The 21,960-nt window shown below is 54.3% G+C and overlaps 2 protein-coding genes across 7 annotated transcripts in view; both read right to left on the bottom strand.

Annotated features, from left to right (window-relative positions):
• Positions 1-855: 855 nt before the first annotated feature.
• Positions 856-7,814, bottom strand: EIF4EBP3 (eukaryotic translation initiation factor 4E binding protein 3). The gene is made up of 3 exons (XM_038771173.1): positions 7,665-7,814; positions 1,422-1,595; positions 856-1,193 (listed from the first exon to the last, which is right to left on the bottom strand). The coding sequence occupies exons 1-3, from the start codon at positions 7,765-7,767 to the stop codon at positions 1,165-1,167; spliced, it is 306 nt and encodes a 101-aa protein (XP_038627101.1). The 5' UTR covers positions 7,768-7,814; the 3' UTR covers positions 856-1,164.
• A 9,593-nt stretch (positions 7,815-17,407) lies between these two features.
• Positions 17,408-21,960, bottom strand: part of LOC119949414 (ankyrin repeat and KH domain-containing protein 1-like) — a 93,311-nt gene continuing 88,758 nt past the window's right edge. For 4 of the 6 annotated variants that reach the window (XM_038771171.1, XM_038771167.1, XM_038771170.1 and 1 more), the window contains 5 exons: positions 21,321-21,497; positions 20,240-20,488; positions 19,538-19,713; positions 18,201-18,365; positions 17,408-17,911 (listed from right to left, as the gene is read on the bottom strand). In XM_038771171.1, the coding sequence (XP_038627099.1) occupies positions 17,852-17,911; positions 18,201-18,365; positions 19,538-19,713; positions 20,240-20,488; positions 21,321-21,497 (827 nt within the window). In that variant the 3' untranslated portion in view covers positions 17,408-17,851. The remainder of the gene's footprint in view (positions 17,912-18,200; positions 18,366-19,537; positions 19,714-20,239; positions 20,489-21,320; positions 21,498-21,960) is intronic. The other 2 variants (XM_038771168.1, XM_038771166.1) reach the window with 1 other exon arrangement.

Below are 21,960 nucleotides of genomic sequence, written 5' to 3' on the forward strand. Positions count from 1 at the left end.
ACTGCGGCTCTGCAAGGGGCCAGGGGGATCCAGGCCTTGTTTTAGAGCTGGCAGGGGAGTTCCTAGGCCCCTCACCAAGTTCATTATAGCCGCCCTCTGACCCTTTGGCCAGCTCCAAGTCCCACAGGGTCCGAGGGGAGGGCTGAGTGGTCGGGTGGTCCATCCCTACCGTTCTCAGACTGTAGTCCAAGAGAAGGGCCCCAGGGGAACTGGGGTGGGTGGGTGGGTGGGGGATTTAGCCCTCTGACCAGAAAAGCACATCAGCCTCAATGGCCACTGGCAATCGTAGCCGTTGCAAGTGGGGACGGGGTTCACGAGACACTTGGGACGGCGGATCGGGGGTAAAAGGGCAGAGGTGGAGGGGCAGGGCCTGGCGCTCCACCCCGTGTCCTGAGTGGACGGGGTGGGGCGGCCCCCTTCCTCTCTCCGCCGGGCAGAGTCTCATCTTGGACAAACAGCCAGAGGCGGGGCAGGGTGAGGAGAGGTGGGAGAGGGACGGTCACGGAGGCCCGGTTCCTGGAAGGCCGTTTCCTGGAGCGGCTGGGACAGCCCTTGGCAGAGGGGAGGCGGAGTGGCTCGGGGCTGCTGCTGTTGACAGTCCAGGACAGTCCGCCCCTGGCCCGGCTCACGTTGCAGCTGGGGCCGGCCCCGGGGTCCACCCACAACTAGGAGGGCTCACAGTGTGAGGGTGGGTTTTGGGTGGGGAGGTTTCGACCCCCTCTTACCCCTCAATGCGTTGTGGCAGCTCCAAAGCCACCCAGTGCGGGCGTTCTGCCCTTTCACCTGGTTTTAGCACACGCAAGGAGGAGGGTGGGGTCAGCCAACTGTCTGAAAGAGAGAGCCGGACCCACAGGAGATCTTTCAACAGGTTTACTAAGCAGCTGAGGGGGCGACTTCCACCCCCTCCGCTCCGGGCAGCAGTGAGCCCCGACGCGGGAGAAACTGGGGGCCAGGGCTCAGCGGCCAGCCTCCAGCGGGGTCCGCGCGCCCCCTCCCCACCAGCACCACGGGACCCGCGCTAGCCCCGGATCAGTAGCCACCAGGAGCCGGGGGGCTCCGGGGAGCTCCCAGAAATGGCCTCCGCCCCTCCCGGCGCGGCGGGAGGCGGCGACAGGGCGTGGGCGCAGGGAGGCTCCTCGTGCCGGCAGGGCCGTCCGGGCGGGCTCAGATGTCCATCTCGAACTGGGCCTCATCTGCAGGGAGAGAAGAAGCCAGATGTTGGGGGGCCGGGCCCTGCCCAGGTCACCCGTCCCCTGGAGCTCCTCGCCGGCCCACTGCCCGCTCACGAGCTCGGCGCTCTGCCAGGAAACCCCGGTGCTCCCCTGGACCCGGCCCAGGTCCACCCGCTCCTCAGGTGACACGGGCCTCTCCTCCCCTCCCCTGGCCGGTCTCAACAGCAAAGCAGGGCTCCCCTCCCTCACCGCGGATCTCTTCCTCAGCCTCGTTCTGCTCCTTCAGCTCCTCCAGCTTGGAGAGGGGGGCCTGGGGCGGGGTGGTGACCCCCGGGATCTGGGGGAGGCAGCAGGGTGGCGTGCGGGCAATGGGCGAATTCTTACACTCCAGCAAGAACTTGCGGTCGTAGATGATTCTGGTCCCTGTGGAGAGGAGAGCACTGAGGACCCGGGGCTCGGCGGGGACTCCTGGGAAGCCATCTCCCCCAAAAGTTCCGTTGCCAGGAACGTGGAGGGGTTAACCTTGTGGGAGGAGCATAGGACTGGGAACCGGGTGGCCTGAGTTCTAATCCCGGCTCCGCCACTCGCCTGCTGTTTGAACCCGGGCAAGGCATTTCATTTCTCCGGGCCTCAGTTTCCTTATCTGTCAAATGGCGATTAAAGATCGGTTCTCCTTTCCCCTTCCCTGTGAACCCTGTGTGGGGCAGGGACCGCATCTGATCTGATTATCTTCTATCTACCCTAGTCACATGTTAAGTGTTTAATCATACCACTGTTATAAGCTCCCAAACCAGCAGAGTTCGGCACAGGGAGTCGGTCTCTGTTTTGCCTTTTCGGTCACCCGCCCAGAAGTTAAACCCTAACCACCGACCGATGGTACTGACTGAGTGCTTACTATGTGCAGAGCAGTGTACTAAGCACTTGGGAGAGTACAATAGCACAGAACTGGCAGACACACACCAGCGGCTGAACCCCATTTGAGTACAGAGGCTCCCGGCTACACCCCCGGGAGGGGATCTTCCGGGGTCTGGACCCGTGCTGAGGTCTGTCAATGCTCGGAGACCAGAGGGAAATGGGAGGGAGAACAACCCTCTGCTGTACGGCCCAAGCGTTCAGTACAGCGCACTGTATCCAGCCTACACTCAGCACATCTTACCGTGACTACTTGCTTTGAACGTGCCCCTGCCGAGGGCAAATACTGGCGGATTTCAGACCCGGCAACTGGGTCAGAGTACAGTCAGTTCTCAGGCAATCCTATTTACTGTTTACTGTGTGCTCAGGAGAGTGCAATATACGAGTTGGTAGGCACGTTCCCTGCCAACAATCAATCAATCATATTTATTGAGCACTTACTATGTGCAGAGCACTGTACTAAGCGCTTGGGAAGTACAAGTTGGCAACATATAGAGACAGTCCCTACCCAACAGTGGGCTCACAGTCTAAAAGGGGAAGACAGAGAACAAAACCAAACATACTAACAAAATAAAATAAATAGAATAGATATGTACAAGTAGAATAAATAAATAAATAGAGTAATAAATACGTACAAACATATATACAGGTGCTTAGAGTCTAGAGGGGGACTATAAACCATTAAGACGCGAAAGGCTAGGTTCTCCATGGGCCCCACATTTCAATACTCTCCATCTGACGTCTTGTGCAACGTACACAATGTGCACCACGCACTGCGCTGCGGCCAACTGTCGGAACGACCCTTCCTACAGTTAAAGGCACCCCGCTTGCCTTCACTTTTCTGTGGCTCAGTTTCCTCATCAGGTAAATGGGTATTAAATTCCTGTTCTCCCTCTTACTTAAACCGAGTCTGCTGTGGGACAGAGACTCTCTGACACGATTATCCTGTATCCTCCCCAGCACTAACAAAACATCACCATTATTATTATTTCCACTGTTCGAGCCAGAACGCTACTGAGGACATGTGTCTTTGCTAGCGAGACTTACTATTTATTTTTGCCCCATTAAATCACTTGCAGTGAGCAGAGCCCTGCACAAAGCGCCCGAGAAAAGGACAAGACTGTGAGCCCACTGTTGGGTAGGGACTGTCTCTATATGTTGCCAATTTGTACTTCCCAAGCGCTTAGTACAGTGCTCTGCACATAGTAAGCGCTCAATAAATAAATACGATTGATGACAAGGATACAGATTCGGATCGAATCTGGGATCTACAAGGCACATACCCCAGGGAGGAAAAGAGAAAGTGGGGTGTGATTGGCAGCTCTCCCTGCTACCAGCGCTTAGAACAGTGCTTTGCACATAGTAAGCGCTTAATAAATGCCATTATTATTATTATTATTATTATTACCTAGGGCTGGTCAATTCCTCCCCACAAGGCTTGAAGATACTGAGGTGAAGGGAAGGAAGGAGAGAGGGTCATTAAAGCAGGAACCCACTTTTCCTCTTTGGTCAACCATGGGGCCAATGTGCAGCCTCTCTGGGACACATCTCCAACTTTCTCCGCTCCCCATCCACTCGGGGTGGTGGCGGTGGCAAGGGTGGCGGGATCCTCCCAAGACTGAGTGACCGGTTTCAGGGTGAAAATATGAAGCTGCCCAAGACCACCTCCTCACCCTCTCCGGCTCCCCCCCGCCCAGCTCCACGTGGCAGGAAACCGGAGCTTCCAGGGGCCCGGCGGCTCGTGATCCCGGGCTCGGTGCCCGACACAACCACCGGCCAGCAGCTGGGTTCCCCTGCCAACTGCCACCTCCCTCCACCAGTGACCCCAGGCACCCCCCTCCCCCGTCCCACCCACTCCAGTGCGGCCTCTAAACTACTGCCCGGAGTCAGTGGTATTTACTGAGTGCTTCTGTGTGCAGAGCACTGTCCTAAGCGTTTGAGAGAGTACAGTATAACAATACACGGACACATTCCCTGCCCACAACATGTTTCCAGTCCAGAGGAGGGGTCCTGCCCCCGCTAAACAACTGCCCGGAGAGCGGGGTCTTCCCGCAGGGTGGCTCAGTGGAAAGAGTTCGGGCTTGGGAGTCAGAGGTCGTGGGTTCTAATCCCGGCTCCACCGCCGTGTGCCTTTGGGCAAGTCACTTTTCTGTGATTCGGTTACCTCATTTGTAAAATGGGGATTAAGACCCAGGTGGGACAACACGATTACCTTGTTTCTGCTCCAGCGCTTAGAACAGTGCTTGCACACAGTAAGTGCTTAACAAATGTCATTATTATTATTGTTATTAAACTACTGCCCGGAGGGTGGGGTCTTGCCCCTCTAAACTGCTGTCCGGAGAGTGGGATCTTGCCTTTTTAAACTACTGCCCGGAGAGTGGAGTCTTGCCTTTTTAAACTACTGCCTGGAGAGTGGGGTCTTGCCCTTTTAAACTACTGCCCGGAGAGTGGGGTCTTGCCCCCCCCACCCCCCAAACTACTACCCGGAGAGTGGGGTCTTGCCCTTTCAAACTACTGCCCGGAGAGTGGAGTCTTGCCCCCCTAAACTGCTGCCCGAAGAGTGGGGTCTTTCCCTTTTAAACTACCGCCCAGAGAGTGGGATCTTGCCCCCCTAAACTACTGCCCGGAGAGTGGGGTCTTGCCCCTCTAAACCACTGCCTGGAGAGTGGGTTCTTGCCCTTCTAAACCACTGCCCAGAGAGTGGGGTCTTGCCCCTCTAAACTGCTACCCATAGGGTGGGGTCTTGACCCTGTAAACTACTCCCCGGAGAGTGGGGTCTTGCCCTTTTAAACTACTGCCCAGAGAGTGGGGTCTTGCCCCCCTAAACTACTGCCCAGAGAGTGGGGTCTTGCCCCCCTAAACTGCTGCCCGAAGAGTGGGGTCTTTCCCTTTTAAACTACTGCCCGGAGAGTGGGGTCTTGCCCTTTCAAACTACTGCCCGGAGAGTGGAGTCATGCCCCCCTAAACTGCTGCCCGAAGAGTGGGGTCTTTCCCTTTTAAACTACTGCCCGGAGAGTGGGTTCTTGCCCTTCTAAACCACTGCCCGGAGAGTGGGGTCTTGCCCCTGTAAACTACTGCCTGGAGAGTGGGGTCTTGCCCTTTCAAACTACTGCCCGAAGAGTGGAGTCTTGCCCCCCTAAACTGCTGCCCGAAGAGTGGGGTCTTTCCCTTTTAAACTACTGCCCGGAGAGTGGGTTCTTGCCCTTCTAAACCACTGCCCGGAGAGTGGGGTCTTGCCCCTGTAAACTACTGCCCGGAGAGTGGGGTCTTGCCCTTTCAAACTACTGCCCGGAGCGTGGAGTCTTGCCCCCCTAAACTGCTGCCCGAAGAGTGGGGTCTTTCCCTTTTAAACTACTGCCCGGAGAGTGGGGTCTCGCCCTTTCAAACTACTGCCCGGAGAGTAGGGTCTTGCCCCTGTAAACTACTGCCCGGAGAGTGGGGTCTTGCCCTTTCAAACTACTGCCCGGAGAGTGGAGTCTTGCCCCCCTAAACTGCTGCCCGAAGAGTGGGGTCTTTCCCTTTTAAACTACTGCCCGGAGAGTGGGTTCTTGCCATTCTAAACCACTGCCCGGAGAGTGGGGTCTTGCCCCTCTAAACTGCTGCCCAGAGGGTGGGGTCTTGCCCCTGTAAACTACTGCCCGGAGAGTGGGGTCTTGCCCTTTTAAAACACTGCCCAGAGAGTGGGGTCTTGCCCCCCTAAACTGCTGCCCGAAGAGTGGGGTCTTTCCCTTTTAAACCACTGCCCGGAGAGTGGGGTCTTGCCCCTCTAAACTGCTGCCCAGAGGGTGGGGTCTTGCCCTTTTAAACTACTGCCCAGAGAGTGGGGTCTTGCCCCCCTAAACTACTGCCCGGAGAGTGGGGTCTTGCCCCCCTAAACTACTTCCCAGAGCTAGTGGGATCCTCTCAGCTGCCCCCCCGTTCATTCATTCATTCAATCGTATTTATCGAGCGGTTACTGTGTGCAGAGCACTGTACTAAGCGCTTGGGAAGTCCAGGCGGGCAACATATAGAGGAGACGGTCCCTACCCAACAACGGGCTCACAGCGGGGCCGGGCTGGGGGCGGAAGGTGGTAGGGGCTCGGTTGGGCCCAACTTTCCCCTCCCTCAGTCTTGGCCTCTGCGGGGGTTGGGGTGTGGGAAGGCGGCCCAGGCCCAAACTTGCCCCGGCCCCCGGTTGCCTCCCCTCCGAGGCTCTGGGAACGGGGCCGGGGGCCATTCGAGAAGCAGCGTGGCTCAGTGGAAAGAGCCCGGGCTTGGGAGTCAGAGGTCATGGGTTCAAATCCCGCCTCTGCCAATTGTCAGCTGGGTGACTTTGGGCTTAAATTGGACTTCACTTCTCTGGGCCTCAGTTCCCTCATCTGTAAAACGGGGGTGAAGACTGTGAGCCCCCCGTGGGACAACCTGATCAATCAATCGTATTTATTGAGCGCTTACTGTGTGCACAGCACTATACTAAGCGCTTGGGAAGTACAAGTCGGCAACATATAGAGACAGTCCCTACCCAACAGTGGGTATACAGGTGCTGTGGGGAAGGGAATCAATCAATCATATTTATTGAGCGCTATGAGCAGAGCACTGTACTAAGCGCTTGCAAAGTACAAACTGGCAACATATAGAGACAGTCCGTACCCAACATTGGGCTCACAGTCTAAAAGGGGGAGACAGAGAAAAAAAACCCAAACATACTAACAAAATAAAATAAATAGAATAGATATGTACAAGTAAAATAAATAGAGTAATAAATATGTACAAACATATATACATATATACAGGTGCTGTGGGGAAGGGAAGGAGATAAGACGGGGGGGATGGAGGGGGGGACGAGGGGGAGAGGAAGAAGGGGGCTCAGTCTGGGAAGGCCACCTGGAGGAGGTGAGCTCTCAGTAGGGCCTTTGGAAATCCACACTCCTTACTTCTCTGTGCCTCAGTTACCTCATCATCATCAATCGTATTTACTGAGCGCTTACTGTGTGCGGAGCACTATACTAAGCGCTTGGGAAGTACAAATTGGCAACACATAGAGACAGCCCCTACCCAACGGTGGGCTGAGAGAAGCCGCGTGGCCCGGCGGAATGAGCCCGGGCTTTGGAGTCGGAGCTCATGGGTTCGAATCCCGGCCCTGCCCCATGTCTGCTGTGCGACCTTGGTTAAGTCACTTAACTTCTCTGAGCCTCAGTTACCTCCTCTGGAAAATGGGGATTGACTGTGAGCCCCACGTGGGACAGCCTGATCACGTTGCAGCGTTTAGAACAGCGCGTTGCACATAGCTTAACAAATACCATTATTATTCTCATTATCCGCCCGGCGCTTAGCACATAGTAAGCGCTTACGGAATGCCATCACTATTACTTTGGCCCACGCGGTGGGCGACGGCGGGGCCGCAGGAGGGCCGCGCCTGCGCAGTGGCCCCGCAGGGCAACCCATGCCAACGGCCCGCGCGCACGCGCAGAGGGGCCTCAGGCGCGCTGGGCCCGGGTTGCCCCCCCCCTCCACCGCCCCCCGCGCATGCGCAGTGGCAGCCTCCCCTTCCATCCTGCCCCGTCGGTGCCCGGTCGGTGCCCGGTCGGTGCCCCCGCTGACCTCCCGGCGTGGTGGCATAGAGGGTGCCCCCGGGCGTGGTGCTGTAGCCGTCGTGCCCGCGGTCCCGGCCCCCGGGGATGGGGCAGCTCGTCGAGGCGGACATGGCGCCCAGCGCGGCGCAGCCCGGACTGAGCCCCCACGTGCGGCCCGAGTGCAACAACACGGGGGGGCGGGGCCGGAGACGTCAATCACCCGGAAGGGGGCGTGTCCCGGGCGCGTCAATCACCCGGAGGGGGCGTGGCCCGGCCGGCGCGCGCGCTCGCTCTTAAAGGCGCAGTCACCCGCCCGAAAAGGTGGGCCATCGCTCTTTCCTCTCCTCATCATCCCTCTCCGCACAGCACTTGTATATAATGATAATAATAATAATAATAATGTTGGTATTTTTTAAGCGCTTACTATGTGCAAAGCACCGTTCTAAGCGCTGGGGTAGATGCAGGGTAATCAGGTTGTCCCATGTGGGGCTCACAGTCAATCAATCAATCAATCGTATTTATTGAGCGCTTACTATGTGCAGAGCACTGTACTAAGCGCTTGGGAAGTACAAGTTGGCAACACATAGAGACGGTCCCTACCCAACAGTGGGCTCACAGTCTAAAAGGGGGAGACAGAGAACAGAACCAAACGTACCAACAAAATAAAATAAATAGGATAGAAATGTACAAGCAAAATAAATAAATAAATAAATAAATAGCGTAATAAATATGTGCAACCATATATACATCTATACAGGTGCTGTGGGGAAGGGAAGGAGGTAAGATGGGGGGATGGAGAGGGGGACGAGGGGGAGAGGAAGGAAGGGGCTCAGTCTGGGAAGGCCTCCTATAATAATAATGATGATATTTGTTAAGCGCTTACTATGTGCAAAGCACTGTTCTAAGCGCTGGGGACGATACAAGGTTATCAGGTTGTCCCACATGGGGCTCACAGTCTTAGACCCCATTTTACTGATGAAGGAACTGAGGCCCAGAGAAGTTAAGTGACTTGCCCAAAGTCACACAGCTGACAAGTGGCAGAGCTGGGATTCGAACCCATGACCTCTGACTCCAAAGCCCATGATCTTTCCACTAAGCCGCAGCTGCTTAAATAATAATAATAATGATGGCATTTGTTAAGCGCTTACTATGTGCAAAGCACTGTTCTAAGCGCTGGGGGGGAATACAAGGTGATCAGGTTGTCCCGCGTGGGGCTCACAGTCATCATCCCCATTTTACAGATGAGGGAACTGAGGCTCCGAGAAGTTAAGTGACTTGCCCAAGGTCACACAGCAGACATGTGGCGGAGCCGGGATTCGAACCCATGACCTCTGACTCCAAAGCCCGGGCTCTTTCCACTGGTGGGCCATCGCTCTTTCCTCTCCTCATCATCCCCCTCCGCACGGCACATGTATATCTATGTACAGATTTATTACTCTATATTTATTTTACTTGTCCGTATTTACTATTCTATTTATTTTTTTAATGATCCCGCTGTGGGGTAGGGGCCGTCTCCACATGTTGCCAAGCGCTTAGTACAGTGCTCTGCACAAAGCGCTCAATAAATGCGATTGAATGAATTGAACGAATATGCTCATCTCCTCCAGGAGGCCTTCCCAGACTGAGCCCCCTTTTTCCTCTCCTCCTCCTCATCATCCCCCAAGGCCCTACCTCCTTCCCCTCCCCACAGCACTTGTATATCTCTGTACAGATTTATTACTCTATATTTATTTTACTTGTCCGTATTTACTATTCTATTTATTTTGTTAATGATCCCGCTGTGGGGTAGGGGCCGTCTCCATATGTTGCCAAGCGCTTAGTACAGTGCTCCGCACACAGTAAGCGCTCAATAAATACGTTTGAATGAATTGAATGAATATGCTCATCTCCTCCAGGAGGCCTTCCCAGACTGACCCCCTTTTTCCTTTCCTCCTTCCCATCCCCGCTAAGGCCCTACCTCCTTCCCCTCCCCACAGCGCTTGTATATATCTGTACAGATTTATTACTCTATTTTACTTGTACATATTTACTACATAATAAGCACTTAATAAATGCCATTATTATTATTATTTATTTTGTTAATGATGTGCATATGCTCACCTCCTCGGAGGCCTTCCCAGACTGAACCCCCTTTTTCCTCTCCTCCTCCTCATCATCCCCCAAGGCCTTACCTCCTTCCCCTCCCCACAGCACTTGTATATCTCTGTACAGATTTATTACTCTATATTTATTTTACTTGTCCGTATTTACTGTTCTATTTATTTTGTTAATGATCTCGCTGTGGGGTAGGGGCCGTCTCCATATGTTGCCAAGTGCTTAGTACAGTGCACTGCACACAGTAAGCGCTCAATAAATGCGATTGAATGAATTGAATGAATATGCTCATCTCCTCCAGGAGGCCTTCCCAGACTGAGCCCCCTTTTTCCTTTCCTCCTCCCCATCCCCCCTCACCCTATCTCCTTCCCCTCCCCACAGCACTTGTATATATCTGTACAGATTTATTACTCTATTTTACTTGTACATATTTACTACATAGCGCTTAATAAATGCCATTATTATTATTATTATTATTATTTTGTTAATGATGTGCATATGCTCACCTCCTCCAGGAGGCCTTCCCAGACTGAGCCCCCCTTTTCCTCTCCTCCTCCCCCATCCCCCACGAGGCCCTACCTCCTTCCCCTCCCCACAGCACTTGTATATATCTGTACAGATTTATCACTCTATTTTACTTGTACATATTTACTACATAATAAGCGCTTAATAAATGCCATTATTATTATTATTATTTATTTTGTTAATGATGTGCATATGCTCACCTCCTCCAGGAGGCCATCCCAGACTGAGCCCCCTTTTTCCTCTCCTCCTCCTCCTCATCCCCCAAGGCCCTATCTCCTTCCCCTCCCCACAGCACTTGCATATCTCTGTACAGATTTATTACTCTATTTATTTTACTTGTCCGTATTTGCTATTCTATTAATTTTCTTAATGATCCCGCTGTGGGGTAGGGGCCGTCTCTATACGTTGCCAACTTGTACCTCCCAAGCGCTTAGTACAGTGCTCTGCACACAGTAAGAGCTCAATAAATACGATTGAATGAATTGAATGAATATGCTCACCTCCTCCAGGAGGCCTTCCCAGACCGAGCCCCCTTTTTCCTCTCCTCCTCCCCCATCCCCCACAAGGCCCTACCTCCTTCCCCTCCCCACAGCACTTGTATATACCTGTACAGATTTATTACTCTATTTTACTGGTACATATTTACTACATAATAAGCGCTTAATAAATGCCATTATTATTATTATTAATTTTGTTAATGATATGCATATGCTCACCTCCTCCAGGAGGCCATTCCAGACTGAGCCCCCTTTTTCCTCTCCTCCTCCTCCTCATCCCCCAAGGCCCTATCTCCTTCCCCTCCCCACAGCACTTGCGTATATCTGTACAGATTTATTACTCTATTTATTTTACTTGTCCATATTTACTATTCTATTTATTTTGTTAATGATCCCGCTGTTGGGTAGGGGCCGTCTCTTCCCTCATCTGCAAAATGAGGATTCAATAATTGTTCTCCCTCCTACTTAAGACTGTGAGCCCATGTGGAACCTGATTATCTTCTATATCTCCCAGCACTTAGTACAGTCCTTGGCACTTAGCAAACACCAGAATTACTACAAGACAAACAAGTCGGTAGACACGTTCCCTGCCCACAGTAAGTTTACAGTCCAGATTCCTCCTGCTTAAGACCGTACATGTGATACAAGGACCACACCTGATCTGATAAGTGTTTTATTTTCCCTGGCACATAGTACAGCGCTCGACCCATAGTAAGTAATTAACAATACAAATTATGATCACAACACGCAGGCGGCTCCAGTACGAGGCAGAGGGGCAGTAAATACAGCAGGCTTTCTTTTGAAATGAGAGGATTTAATGAATGAAAAGCCTTTCCACCATTAAAAACTGAGAATTGACTCTCTACAGGGCAGCAGCCCAACAGTTCACCGACCAGTCCCTGCAGTTTACAAACACGTTCCGAAAGCCAAGCCACCTCCCCAGATAATATCCAGAGATCGAGTCAGGAAGTGAGGCCAGGCGGTGGGAAAAATCAGGGAAATTTTAAGTCGGGAGGGCCTAGCCTCGCCTGCCTAGAGACATCCATCACAAGACCTGCAGTGAGTAAGACAGGATCAGAAGCCCCAGGTCTAAAGAGAGCCTCCTTTTTTGTGCCCTGCTTCAAAAAGAGGGTGGTGGGAAGGAGATGAGGCTAGGTTTTATTTATTTATTTATTTATTTTACTTGTACATATCTATTCTATTTATTTTATTTTGTTAGTATGTTTGGTTTTGTTCTCCGTCTCCCCCTTTTAGACTGTGAGCCCACTGTTGGGTAGGGACTGTCTCTATATGTTGCCAACTTGGACTTCCCAAGCGCTTAGTACGGTGCTCTGCACACAGTAAGCGCTCAATAAATACGATTGATGATGATGATGATGTTTCAGAGGCTGCTGGGAAGCGGGCTACGTGCTGTGTGACCTCGGGCAAGTCATTTAACTTCTCTGTGACTTCATCTGTAAAGTGGGGATTGAGCCTGTGAGCCCCATGTGGGGCCTGGACTGTATTCAACCTGATTAGCTTGTTATTGGCCCTATCGCTTAGTACAGTTCCTGGCACGTAGTAAGCACCTAAGAAACGCTAATTTTTATTTTAAAGCACCAAGCTGGGAATGAAGCAGAAGGACCTGGCTGTATAATTGTTTGCCAACTCCTACAAGGATTGGATGATCAGGCCAGAACAGACAACCATTGGATAACAGACAACTATTGGATAAGATATATATATATATATATATATATATATATATATATATATATATATCTTATCCAATCGATGTGGGGGTGTGGGGGTGTGAGAGAGAGAAAGAGATCTCTTTCTGGGCTTGCTAGTTAGGCAGCCAAACATAAAGACATTATAATCCATCAATCAATCAATGGTACTTATTGAGCGCTTACTATGTACAGAGCACTGTACTAAGCACTTGGGAAAGTTCAATACAACAGAAGTAGCGGATAGGCTCCCTGCCCATAACGAGCTGACAGTCTAGAGATACTATTACACCTGCTTCCCACGCCGGTCGGGGTCTGCGTCCCTGCCGATTATCTTGTATTTTCCCCAGAGCCAAGCACTTCTAGACTGTGAGCCCGCTGTTGCCGACTTGTCCTTCCCAAGCGCTTAGTACAGTGCTCTGCACACAGTAAGCGCTCAATAAATACGATTGACTGATTAAGCGCTCAAAAAAAGATCATTCTTACAGTGTAGGATCACTGTAAGATCATTGTAAGATCAGAGACTGTAAGATCATTGTGGGCAAGGAATGTGTCTGTTTATTGTTATAGTGTACAGAGCACAGTGCTTCATACACAAATCAGCGCTTAATAAATGATTGAATGAATAGCGTAGTCTCCCAAGTACTTAGTACAGTGCTCCGCACACAGTTAGTGCTCAATAAATACGATGGACCGATAGTGTTAAATCCGGTTATCTGTGCCCTCTCTTTCCTCCAGGACGGGTCCGCCTGCACACGTTAGCAGCCCCGGGGTGGCGGGGGAGGCGGAGGAGGGAGGGATGGCCCGCCCTGGGCCTACGCACAGGTTTAGCGGCCGAACCCGGTGAGCCGGGCCCAAAGATCCCGCTCCGGACGTGCCCATGCCCGCATGGCTGGCTGACTCACTCCAGCTGCGCCCGGTCCCATGCCCGCAACCGGCAGTTCTGGGCCCCCCCGATGATCAGGATGTTTTCTGTTCGGCGCTTACAACGTGCCGGGCCCCGTTCTCAGCGCTGGGGTAGACAGATCGATCTATGTCTAACTTCTCCGTGCCTCAGTCACCTCATCTGTAAAATGGAGATGAAGACCGCGAGCCCTACGCGGGACAGGGAGCGTGTCCAAACCGATTTTCTTGTATCTAGTTGTTGGTAAGCCTGGCACACTGTAAGGCTTAACAGATTCCCCCCGTCCCCCTGTCCATCCTCCCCCATCTTACCTCCTTCCCTTCCCCACAGCACCTGTATATATGTTTGTACATATTTGTTACTCTATTTATTTTACTTGTACATATCTATTCTATTTATTTTATTTTGTTAGTATGTTTGGTTTTGTTCTGTCTCCCCCTTTTAGACTGTGAGTCCACTGTTGGGTAGGGACTGTCTCTAGATGTTGCCAATTTGGACTTCCCAAGCGCCTAGTACAGTGCTCTGCACCTAGTAAGCGCTCAATAAATACGATTGATGATGATACCACAATTATTATTATTATTCCTATTATTAACTCCAGCAGGCCGTGCTGCTTCTCGAGGTGACAAGGCGCCTCAGTTCGGCGGCCCGTGACCCCAGTCGGGGTGTCCCGGGTGACGGCGTCACGGCCGTCGCCACTCCGGGGCCAGCGTGAGAACACAGCATCCGGCGGAGGTTTATCTGTCCGTTTGTTTGTTCGCTCTGAGATCCAAAGGTCTCCAGCAGCAGGGATAAGCTGCGTTCCCGGAGCCCTTTCACTCAACTCCAGTCAGGCGATCATATTTATCGAGCGCTTACTGTGTATTGTACTAAGTTCCTGGGAGAGGACAATATCACGAACAGACACAGTCCCTGGCCACGACGAGCTTGCAGTCCGGCGGGTCCGCCTCAACCTCGTCTCCGAGCCTGCCAAGGTTCTCTCTTTGTTTGCCCGGGAAAGCTGCCAGAGAACCCGAAACTGGCTGTTTTGTTGCTTAAAGGGGTGCTCTTCCCAAGCCAGGGTTGAGCTCGCACCAGTCCTGGCTCACCTAAATTTTCACACTTCGTCCCTCTAACTCCAACCTACTCACCCTACCTCAATCTCGCCTCCGACCTTTGCGCACACCCACCCCCTGGCTTGGAACTCCTTTCCCCTTTATGAACAACACACCGCCGCTCTCTCCACCTTCAAAATCCTCCTAAAAATCACCTCTCCTCCGAGAGGCCTTCCCCAATCAAAACTTTATTTTCCCTTATCCCCCCTCCCTCCTGCATCGCCTCTGCATTTCCATCTGTGCCCTTCAGGCACTTGCTATGAACCCAAACCTCAGGCCCACAGCACTTGCGTAAAAATCCAGAATCTATTTTAAGGTCTGTATGCCCCTCTAGACTGAAAGCTCCCTATAGGCAGAGAACATCTATCAACTGTTGAATTGTCCTAAGCATTTAGGACAGTGCTACACACACGGTAAACACTCGATACATGCCACAGGTTGATTAGGTTGTGCCTACCCACTCTACTGTTTTGATTCTCCCAAGTGCTTAGTACAGAGCAGGAATCGTATCTGCTTACTTGTTCTCTCCCAAGCACTCAATACAGTGCTCTGCACACAGTAAATGCTCAATAATGGACTAATATAATACTACTACTAATAATTTTGGTATTTGTTATTTGTACTCTCCCAAGCACTCAATACAGTGCTCTGCACACAGTAAATGCTCAATAATGGACTAATATAATACTACTACTACTAATTTTGGTATTTGTTAAGCGCTTACTATGTGCAAAGCACTGTTCTAAGCACTGGGGTAGATAGAAGGTGATCAGGTTGTCCCATGTGGGGCTCACAGTCTTCATCCCCATTTTACAGATGAGGTAACCGAGGCGCAGAGAAGTGACTTGCCCAAAGTCACACAGCTGACAAGCGGCGGAGCAGGGATTTGAACCCATGACCTCTGGCCCCCAAGCCCGGGCTCTTGCCACTGAGCCACGCTGCTTCTCTATGTTGAAAAGCAGGATTTCCTAGTGGAAAGAGCAGGGGCCTCGAGTTAGAGGAACTGGGTTCTAATCTCAGCTCTGCCATTTGCCTGCTGGGTGACCTTGGGCAAGTCATTTGATTTCTCTATGACTCAGTTTCCTCATGCGGGGGCCTAGTGGGGGGGGGGGGGCAGTGTCTTGGGAGCCTGCTTGGGAAACCTCGCGCCAAGCCCTGCTACCATGTAATTTTAGTGTCTGCCTCCCCGCTAAATTGTAAACTCATTGTCTGCTTCATTGTATTCTCCCAAGTCGTGTAACCTCTCTGGGCCTCGGTTTCCTCATCCGTAAATGAGGACTCAAAACCTGTTCTCCCTCTTACTTAGACTGTGAACTCCAGTCTGAGGCTTCTGATGGGAGCTCAAAAAATCCCTACTACTACTTGAGGAAGGGCTGGGAGGCAGGAGACCTGGGTCTAATCTCAGCTCCACCACCCCTGCCTTGCTGTGAGGCCTTAGGCAATTTACAGCCCCTCTGCCTCCATTTCCTCATCTGTAAAATGGGGCAACTCAATACCGGTTCTCCCTCTTCCTTTGATTACGAGCTCCACGTTCATTCCATCGTATCGATTGAGTGCTTACTGTGTGCAAAGCACTATACTAAGCGCTCCACGTGGGACAGGAACTGGGTCGGCTCCCCCGCTTGCCTATTGTGTGACCTTAGGCTCCTCATTTCACTTTCTCCGTGCCTCAGTTAACTCATCTGTAAAATAGGGATTAAGATTGTGGAACCCCGTGTGGGACAGGGACCGCGTCCAATCTGGCTTGTATCTACCCGGCGCACGATGCAGCGTCTGGTGTACAGTAAGTGCTTAAGAAATACCGCAAAAAAACCAAAACTGACCGTACTGTATCTAACCAAGCTTAACAAATCATCATCATCATCATCAATCGTATTTATTGAGCGCTTACTATGTGCAGAGCACTGTACTAAGCGCTTGGGAAGTACAAATTGGCAACATCTAGAGACAGTAACAAATACCACGGTTGTGGTTATTTACCACTACTATACAGCCGGGGAAACCACACCCCGGGAAGTCACAGCCGGGGCCAGAGGCCGACCCTGCCCGGTCACCCTGGGGACCCTCAGCCCCACGCCAGCTGATGAAATGCACCAGAAAGGTTGCTCCTCCTGCCCCATCTTGACGGGTGAGCAGGAGAGAGTGCGTGTGCGTGCGCGCGCGTGTGTGTACATGTGCCTCTCCCACAGCCGGGAGACATTTCCCCTTTGTGAATCCTGGTCCAGCCGCGAGTAAACACATGAATGAGGCAGTGACTGAGCAATTTGGCCACCTCAGCCTCTCCCTCCCGGTTGCATCAGCCTCTCGGCAAAACGTCCCGTTTGGCCAAGTTCTGCCGAGAGGGATAATAAGAATAATAATAATAATGATGGCATTGATTAAGCGCTTACTATGGGCAAAGCACTGTTCTAAGCGCTGGGGAGGTTACAAGGTGATCAGGTGGTCCCACGGGGGGCTCACAGTCAATCCCCATTTTACAGATGAGGTGACTGAGGCGCAGAGAAGTTAAGTGGCTTGCCCAAAGTCACACAGCTGACAATTGGCAGAGCCGGGATTTGGATCTGCGACCTCCGTGCTCTTCCCACTGCACTTGGCCCCGTTCTGCTCGGCCCATCCCGCCCACCGGCGCAACTGCCGGGGCTCTGGGGGTCCCCCCTCCCCGTCCCGACGCACAGGCACCCGCCAAAGTCACGGGCCGAGCGCACGGCCCCCACCGCGGCCCGGCGGCCCATTCCGAACCAGAAACGGCCCCCGGGGCCCCGGTGCCCCTCCCTGACCGCGGGCACCGAGCGGGCCGACAGTCCCGCTCACCGGGGGACAACCGCCCCGCCGCCACGGGCCCGACGGGGAGAGGGGGCCGCCGCGAGGGAGGGCCTCGTCGGCCCCCAGAGCCGAGCATCTCCGAGCATCGGCGGCCCCGTCTCCCAAAGCACCACACCCGACCTCGATACTGTTCATCTTTTTATTGAATATTCAGGTAAATATTTCACATTAATACAGGCTACATAAAGTGGAGCCACTATACGACATGAAATTTACTCAACTTTTTCCTTTTAAGTATGTAAACAATTATACATGTCTTTACCACCCTAAAAGGTTGTGTGAAATCATGTAATCATCTAGTTCTCTTCTGCATACAAGTAGCATTCAGTACGGTTTAGCCAGAAGCACTAAGTTCATCTGATTTTAGGTTCGAGGTGGCTAAACTAACCGGAGAACAGAATCAGTTGGATAGGTAAATCAATTTGTTCTTACACAATGGGGCAATCAGGTTTCCATTGTTAAAGCCCACACAGAAAATTGCTTAGTTAGGCACATTTAAAAAAATCCCCAGGGTTCTTCCAAGGTCATAGGCTTCCCGAGCAAGGCTAAAGAGGAAAGACCTTCTAAACTTAGTTGACATATTTGAGATGCATGTTTCCGATGTGAGGTGCCCACGTGCCGGGCCAAATCTGAAAACGGGGTGGGGAGGGGGGAGAAAAATCGGAATTTCCAATTAGGAACTTCAGACAACTGCAAAGCCAACACGGAGACCCAGCGGCAGAGGGAGGGCCCGGCCTCCGCCTCGCGGCGGCGGCGCCTTCCAGAGGTTTCCGAACCGGGGCCGCCGCGGCGGGGTGAACTCCGGGATCACGGAAGCGCTACCGGCCGGTTCAGGCCCGGGGCGGGAACGGCCGGAGACGGGGTGCCCGGGCGGATCGCGCCCACCAGACGGAGGAGAGACTGAAACTTCTGTTTTACCTGCTGGGCGTCGGTACATTCGGTGGAGTTCTGGACCACCTTGATCATGGGGTTCCAGGCGGGGTCGGGGTTATGCAGTCCGTTGAACAGGGGGCCGCCCGGTCCGTCGGCCAGCTGAGGGTGCGAGGGGATGATGGTGCCGCCGTACATGGAGATGGGCAGACCCTGGACGCCACACGAAGAAGGGTGGCGGGCTGAACGCGACCCCCGCCGACCTCCCCGGGGCCCCCCGCCCGGCTCCCGCCAGCGCCGTCCGAGGCAGGGGGCCCAAAGCCCCCGCTCACTCCTAGGCTCGATTCCCAACGGGCTTCTGTTTAGGGAGCGCCTTCCCAGCGGCGCTGGGGAAACGGCACCCACCCATCGATCCAACTTCGCCTAGAGGAGCGATGCCCCGTGGCCTCTGACCCTGCCTGGGTCCTTCTCCAGCTGGGCTCCCCTCCTCCCCTCTGCCCTCGCAGGGGGGTCCGGAGGAGGGCCGGAGGGCGTGCCAGGCCCCAGATCCAACGCCAGACTGGCAGACACGGGCCTCTCCCCAGCGGGGACCCCGAGCCCCCTCCTCTAAGCGACAGTTCTTAGAAATCGGACCTGCGCTCGCCTGCCGGGTGATCTTGGGCAAGCCAATTCAGTTGGTCTCAGTTTCCTCACCTGTAAAATGGGGACTAAATACCCATTCTCCCTTCCACTCAGAATGTGATCCTCACGTGGGACGGGGCCTGTGTCCGACCTGATTATCTTGCATCTACCCCGGTGCTTAATACAGTGTAAGTTTAGCAGGGTAAGCGCTGAACAAATGCCGCAACTATTATCATTATTATTATTAAGGGCTAAGCGCTTAACAAATACCATTAAAAAAAAAGGGGGGGGGCTGGTTTGGGACCCCAGCACACCCTGCCCATCCCCGAACGAGGGATGACAGTGGTTGGCGAAAGTGAGGGGGTGGAGAACAAACAAACTGCAGTTTCGGACAGGTCAGAGAAACCGTCCATGTAGGATGCGCAGAGGCGGAGTCACCAGTCGCTCTTTGAAGGTGCGCACTATTGATTAATCAATCAATCAATCAATCAATCAATCGTATTTATTGAGCGCTTACTGTGTGCAGAGCACTGTACTAAGCGCTTGGGAAGTACAAGTTGGCAACATATAGAGACAGTCCCTACCCAACAGTGGGCTCACAGTCCCTACTTCCCCCTACCTCTCAAAGTGTCCGGAAACAGCTCACCCGGCGGAGCCGCCCGAGGACTGCCCCCAAGCTTATTCCCGATCCCGCCAGGTCAGTCCCTCCCAGCGAAGCCCCCGGGCCCACTCCGCTTCCCCGAGCCGACGGGCCGGACGCTTACTTTAGAGAAATCCACAAAGCTGCTGGCCATGGGCTGGTGAAAGATGTTGGATGGAGCCACCATGCCCGAGTCGTCTCTTTCCATCGGCTGGTGCTGGGAGAAGGTGCCCGGGTCCGAGAGCTGCTGATGCATCGGGTGACTGCCCATCACGGGCTGGGACCAACCCGACAGGCCTTCTGGAAGGGAAGCGCGAGAACGGCGCCCGTCACGCCCTCCGCTCAACGTGCAGGCGGAGCTCGGCACAGCGGTGCCGGCCGCCATCCGGTGCCACTGAGCCCCCGAGAGGAGCAAGACAAGGCCGGGTTCCCGGGAGCCTTCCGGAGAGGCTGTCTTTGGGTTAGAGAGAGCACTCTCTCCAAGGACAACTGAGGACTTGTTGCTTCTGGGTGATGCCCCCCCTTGCTCTCTGGACCCCATCCCGAAGAGGGCGGGGGAAGCTGCCGTGTCCACGCGCTGAGGCGAGGTCACCAAGTCCTCACTGTGGCGACAGTCCCCTCAGCCCCGCCAGTTTGCTACGCCGCAGGCCACGCGGTCCCCAGTTCCCACGGCGCCGCTGGACCCGGCCGCGTTAGGGAGAACCCCGATGCTGCCCTCCTCCCCGCGACACGGGTCACGGCTACCTCTGGCTGAGGCCAGGAGCCCAGCCAACGGCCACAGCTGGTGAGGCCTAGCTTTTTGCTCCCAGGGGCCCGCCCGCCGTACCCGACACGCTGTTGACGCCGAACGACCAGATCCCGCTGTGTCCAACCGGAGCCGTGAAGTTGGTTCCCAGAGGGGTCGGGGTCACGGAGCCTCCCTGGCGAATCCGGGCGAGCCGCTCCGTCCCGATGGGAGGGGGGACCTTCCGGTCCTGACTGGCGCCGGTCTTGGGCTGGCCCAGGGTGGGTGGAGCGGAGGCAGCTGAAAGGGGTGAAGGTGATCCCGAAGAAACAGATGGAATAGGAGAGTCACCTGGTGGTGGCAAAATAGTTCCCGCCTGTTTGATGACGCGCCGCACGAGCGGGGACCTAGGCGGGGTGGGGGAGGGGGGGCGTCCGGCGGGACTCTCGGGCCCACTGCCTGGAGACGGAAGGGGCCGCTCGCCCGGCCCCGACTCAGCGGGGAAGGGGCCGGGGCAGGCCAGGACACACCGGCACTTGCTCTGTCCGAAGTACTTCCAGATCGCTAAAGCCTTCCACTCTGAGCGGTCGAGCGCTCGGAAGAGACCCCAGGATCGACCCTCAGCCAACTGCTCTGGGTGCCGGCTGCACCCCACTGCCGATGGCCAACGCCTACCCCCCGACTGTTTCTTCCAGGGCCGGCCGCTACCTCAGCCCCAGGAAAGCCTCACCTCCACCCAAAGCTCAACCCCGTCCTGGCCAGCCGGACCAGGGAATGATACCTCCACAGCCACGGCATGCCCTAAGACGGACGGATGGATGAGGCACCACCTCAAATAGCACCAATGTTGGTCCACCGGCCCGCCATGGTGCTCAAAGCTTGGGCCTTTGGGGACCCCCTTCCCCACCAAATACGGGCCCCGGCTGGTCAGAACCCCTTCCCTGGTGTGGGGGTGTTCTCTTTCAGCTCTGAGAGATGGCTGAGAATCCCACCAGATCACCCACCCCACCACGGCCCCATTTCCAACCACCGCTAAGGGGACGGCTATGGCGGGATTTCCAATTCCCAGGCCCGCCTGACTTAGCTTCTTAAGACAGACTGCGGCGGAGAGGTGGCTTTCTCCGAAACAACGGACACCGGGAATCAAGACCCTGAAACCGTCAGCCCCTCAAAAGCGGCCTACATGAGTTTGAAGCGCTCGTCCAGGGATGGGGCGAAAAATGCTGCCTGTTGAAGCTGGGAGTCCCGATCGGCGCGGGCCCTTGGAGGAAGACCCGGGTGCCTTGAAGGTTGGAAAAACTGGTCAGGGGAGCCGAAGAGGAAGACGGCGAGCTTCCGGACGGGTCGATGGAGGGCAACCCTGCAGGGAGATAGTTCCGACACAACCGCTGAGTCGCGTTTCGGAGGCCGGGCGACCGCTCGTCGGGGTGCGAGGCTACCCCGCGGCTCAGGATCTCCCGGACTTCGGACCCGCCTCTCCTCGTTCCCGGCCGCACCCGGGGCCTGACCGACATGCTTAGTGGGGGACGCCCCCACCTCGCTCCCCGCTTTGGAAAGCGCGGAGTAACGCGTTTCTTCTCTCCGTGGACCACTGGTAGAAACAGGCCAGAGTGTGGCGGGGGTGGAGGAGGGGGAAAGGTGTGGCGGACCCTTAACGAGATCACTGTACTAAGCTCCTGGGAGAGTCGAACGCTTAAGGTGCAGAAGGCTAACCTGAACTACTCTAGAGACAAAAATCAAGCCACACGACACCAGTAGGAGCCGAGCCGGAGGCCCGGGGCTCAAGCTAGCGGCAATTTAGCGTGAGACGTGGCCCTCCCTGC

The sequence above is a fragment of the Tachyglossus aculeatus genome, chromosome X2, assembly GCF_015852505.1.
Source record: "Tachyglossus aculeatus isolate mTacAcu1 chromosome X2, mTacAcu1.pri, whole genome shotgun sequence".
Classification (NCBI taxonomy): domain Eukaryota; kingdom Metazoa; phylum Chordata; class Mammalia; order Monotremata; family Tachyglossidae; genus Tachyglossus; species Tachyglossus aculeatus.

What these genes read in the sequence shown, in the direction of transcription:
- EIF4EBP3 (XM_038771173.1), bottom strand. Translation starts at nt 7,767, where the DNA reads ATGTCCGCCTCGACGAGCTGCCCCATCCCCGGGGGCCGGGACCGCGGG. An exon ending in CTATGCCACCACGCCGGGAG is followed by an intron (nt 1,596 to 7,664) that starts GTCAGCGGGGGC and finishes TCCTCTCCACAG; the next exon opens with GGACCAGAATCATCTACGAC. An exon ending in GGCTGAGGAAGAGATCCGCG is followed by an intron (nt 1,194 to 1,421) that starts GTGAGGGAGGGG and finishes CTCTCCCTGCAG; the next exon opens with ATGAGGCCCAGTTCGAGATG.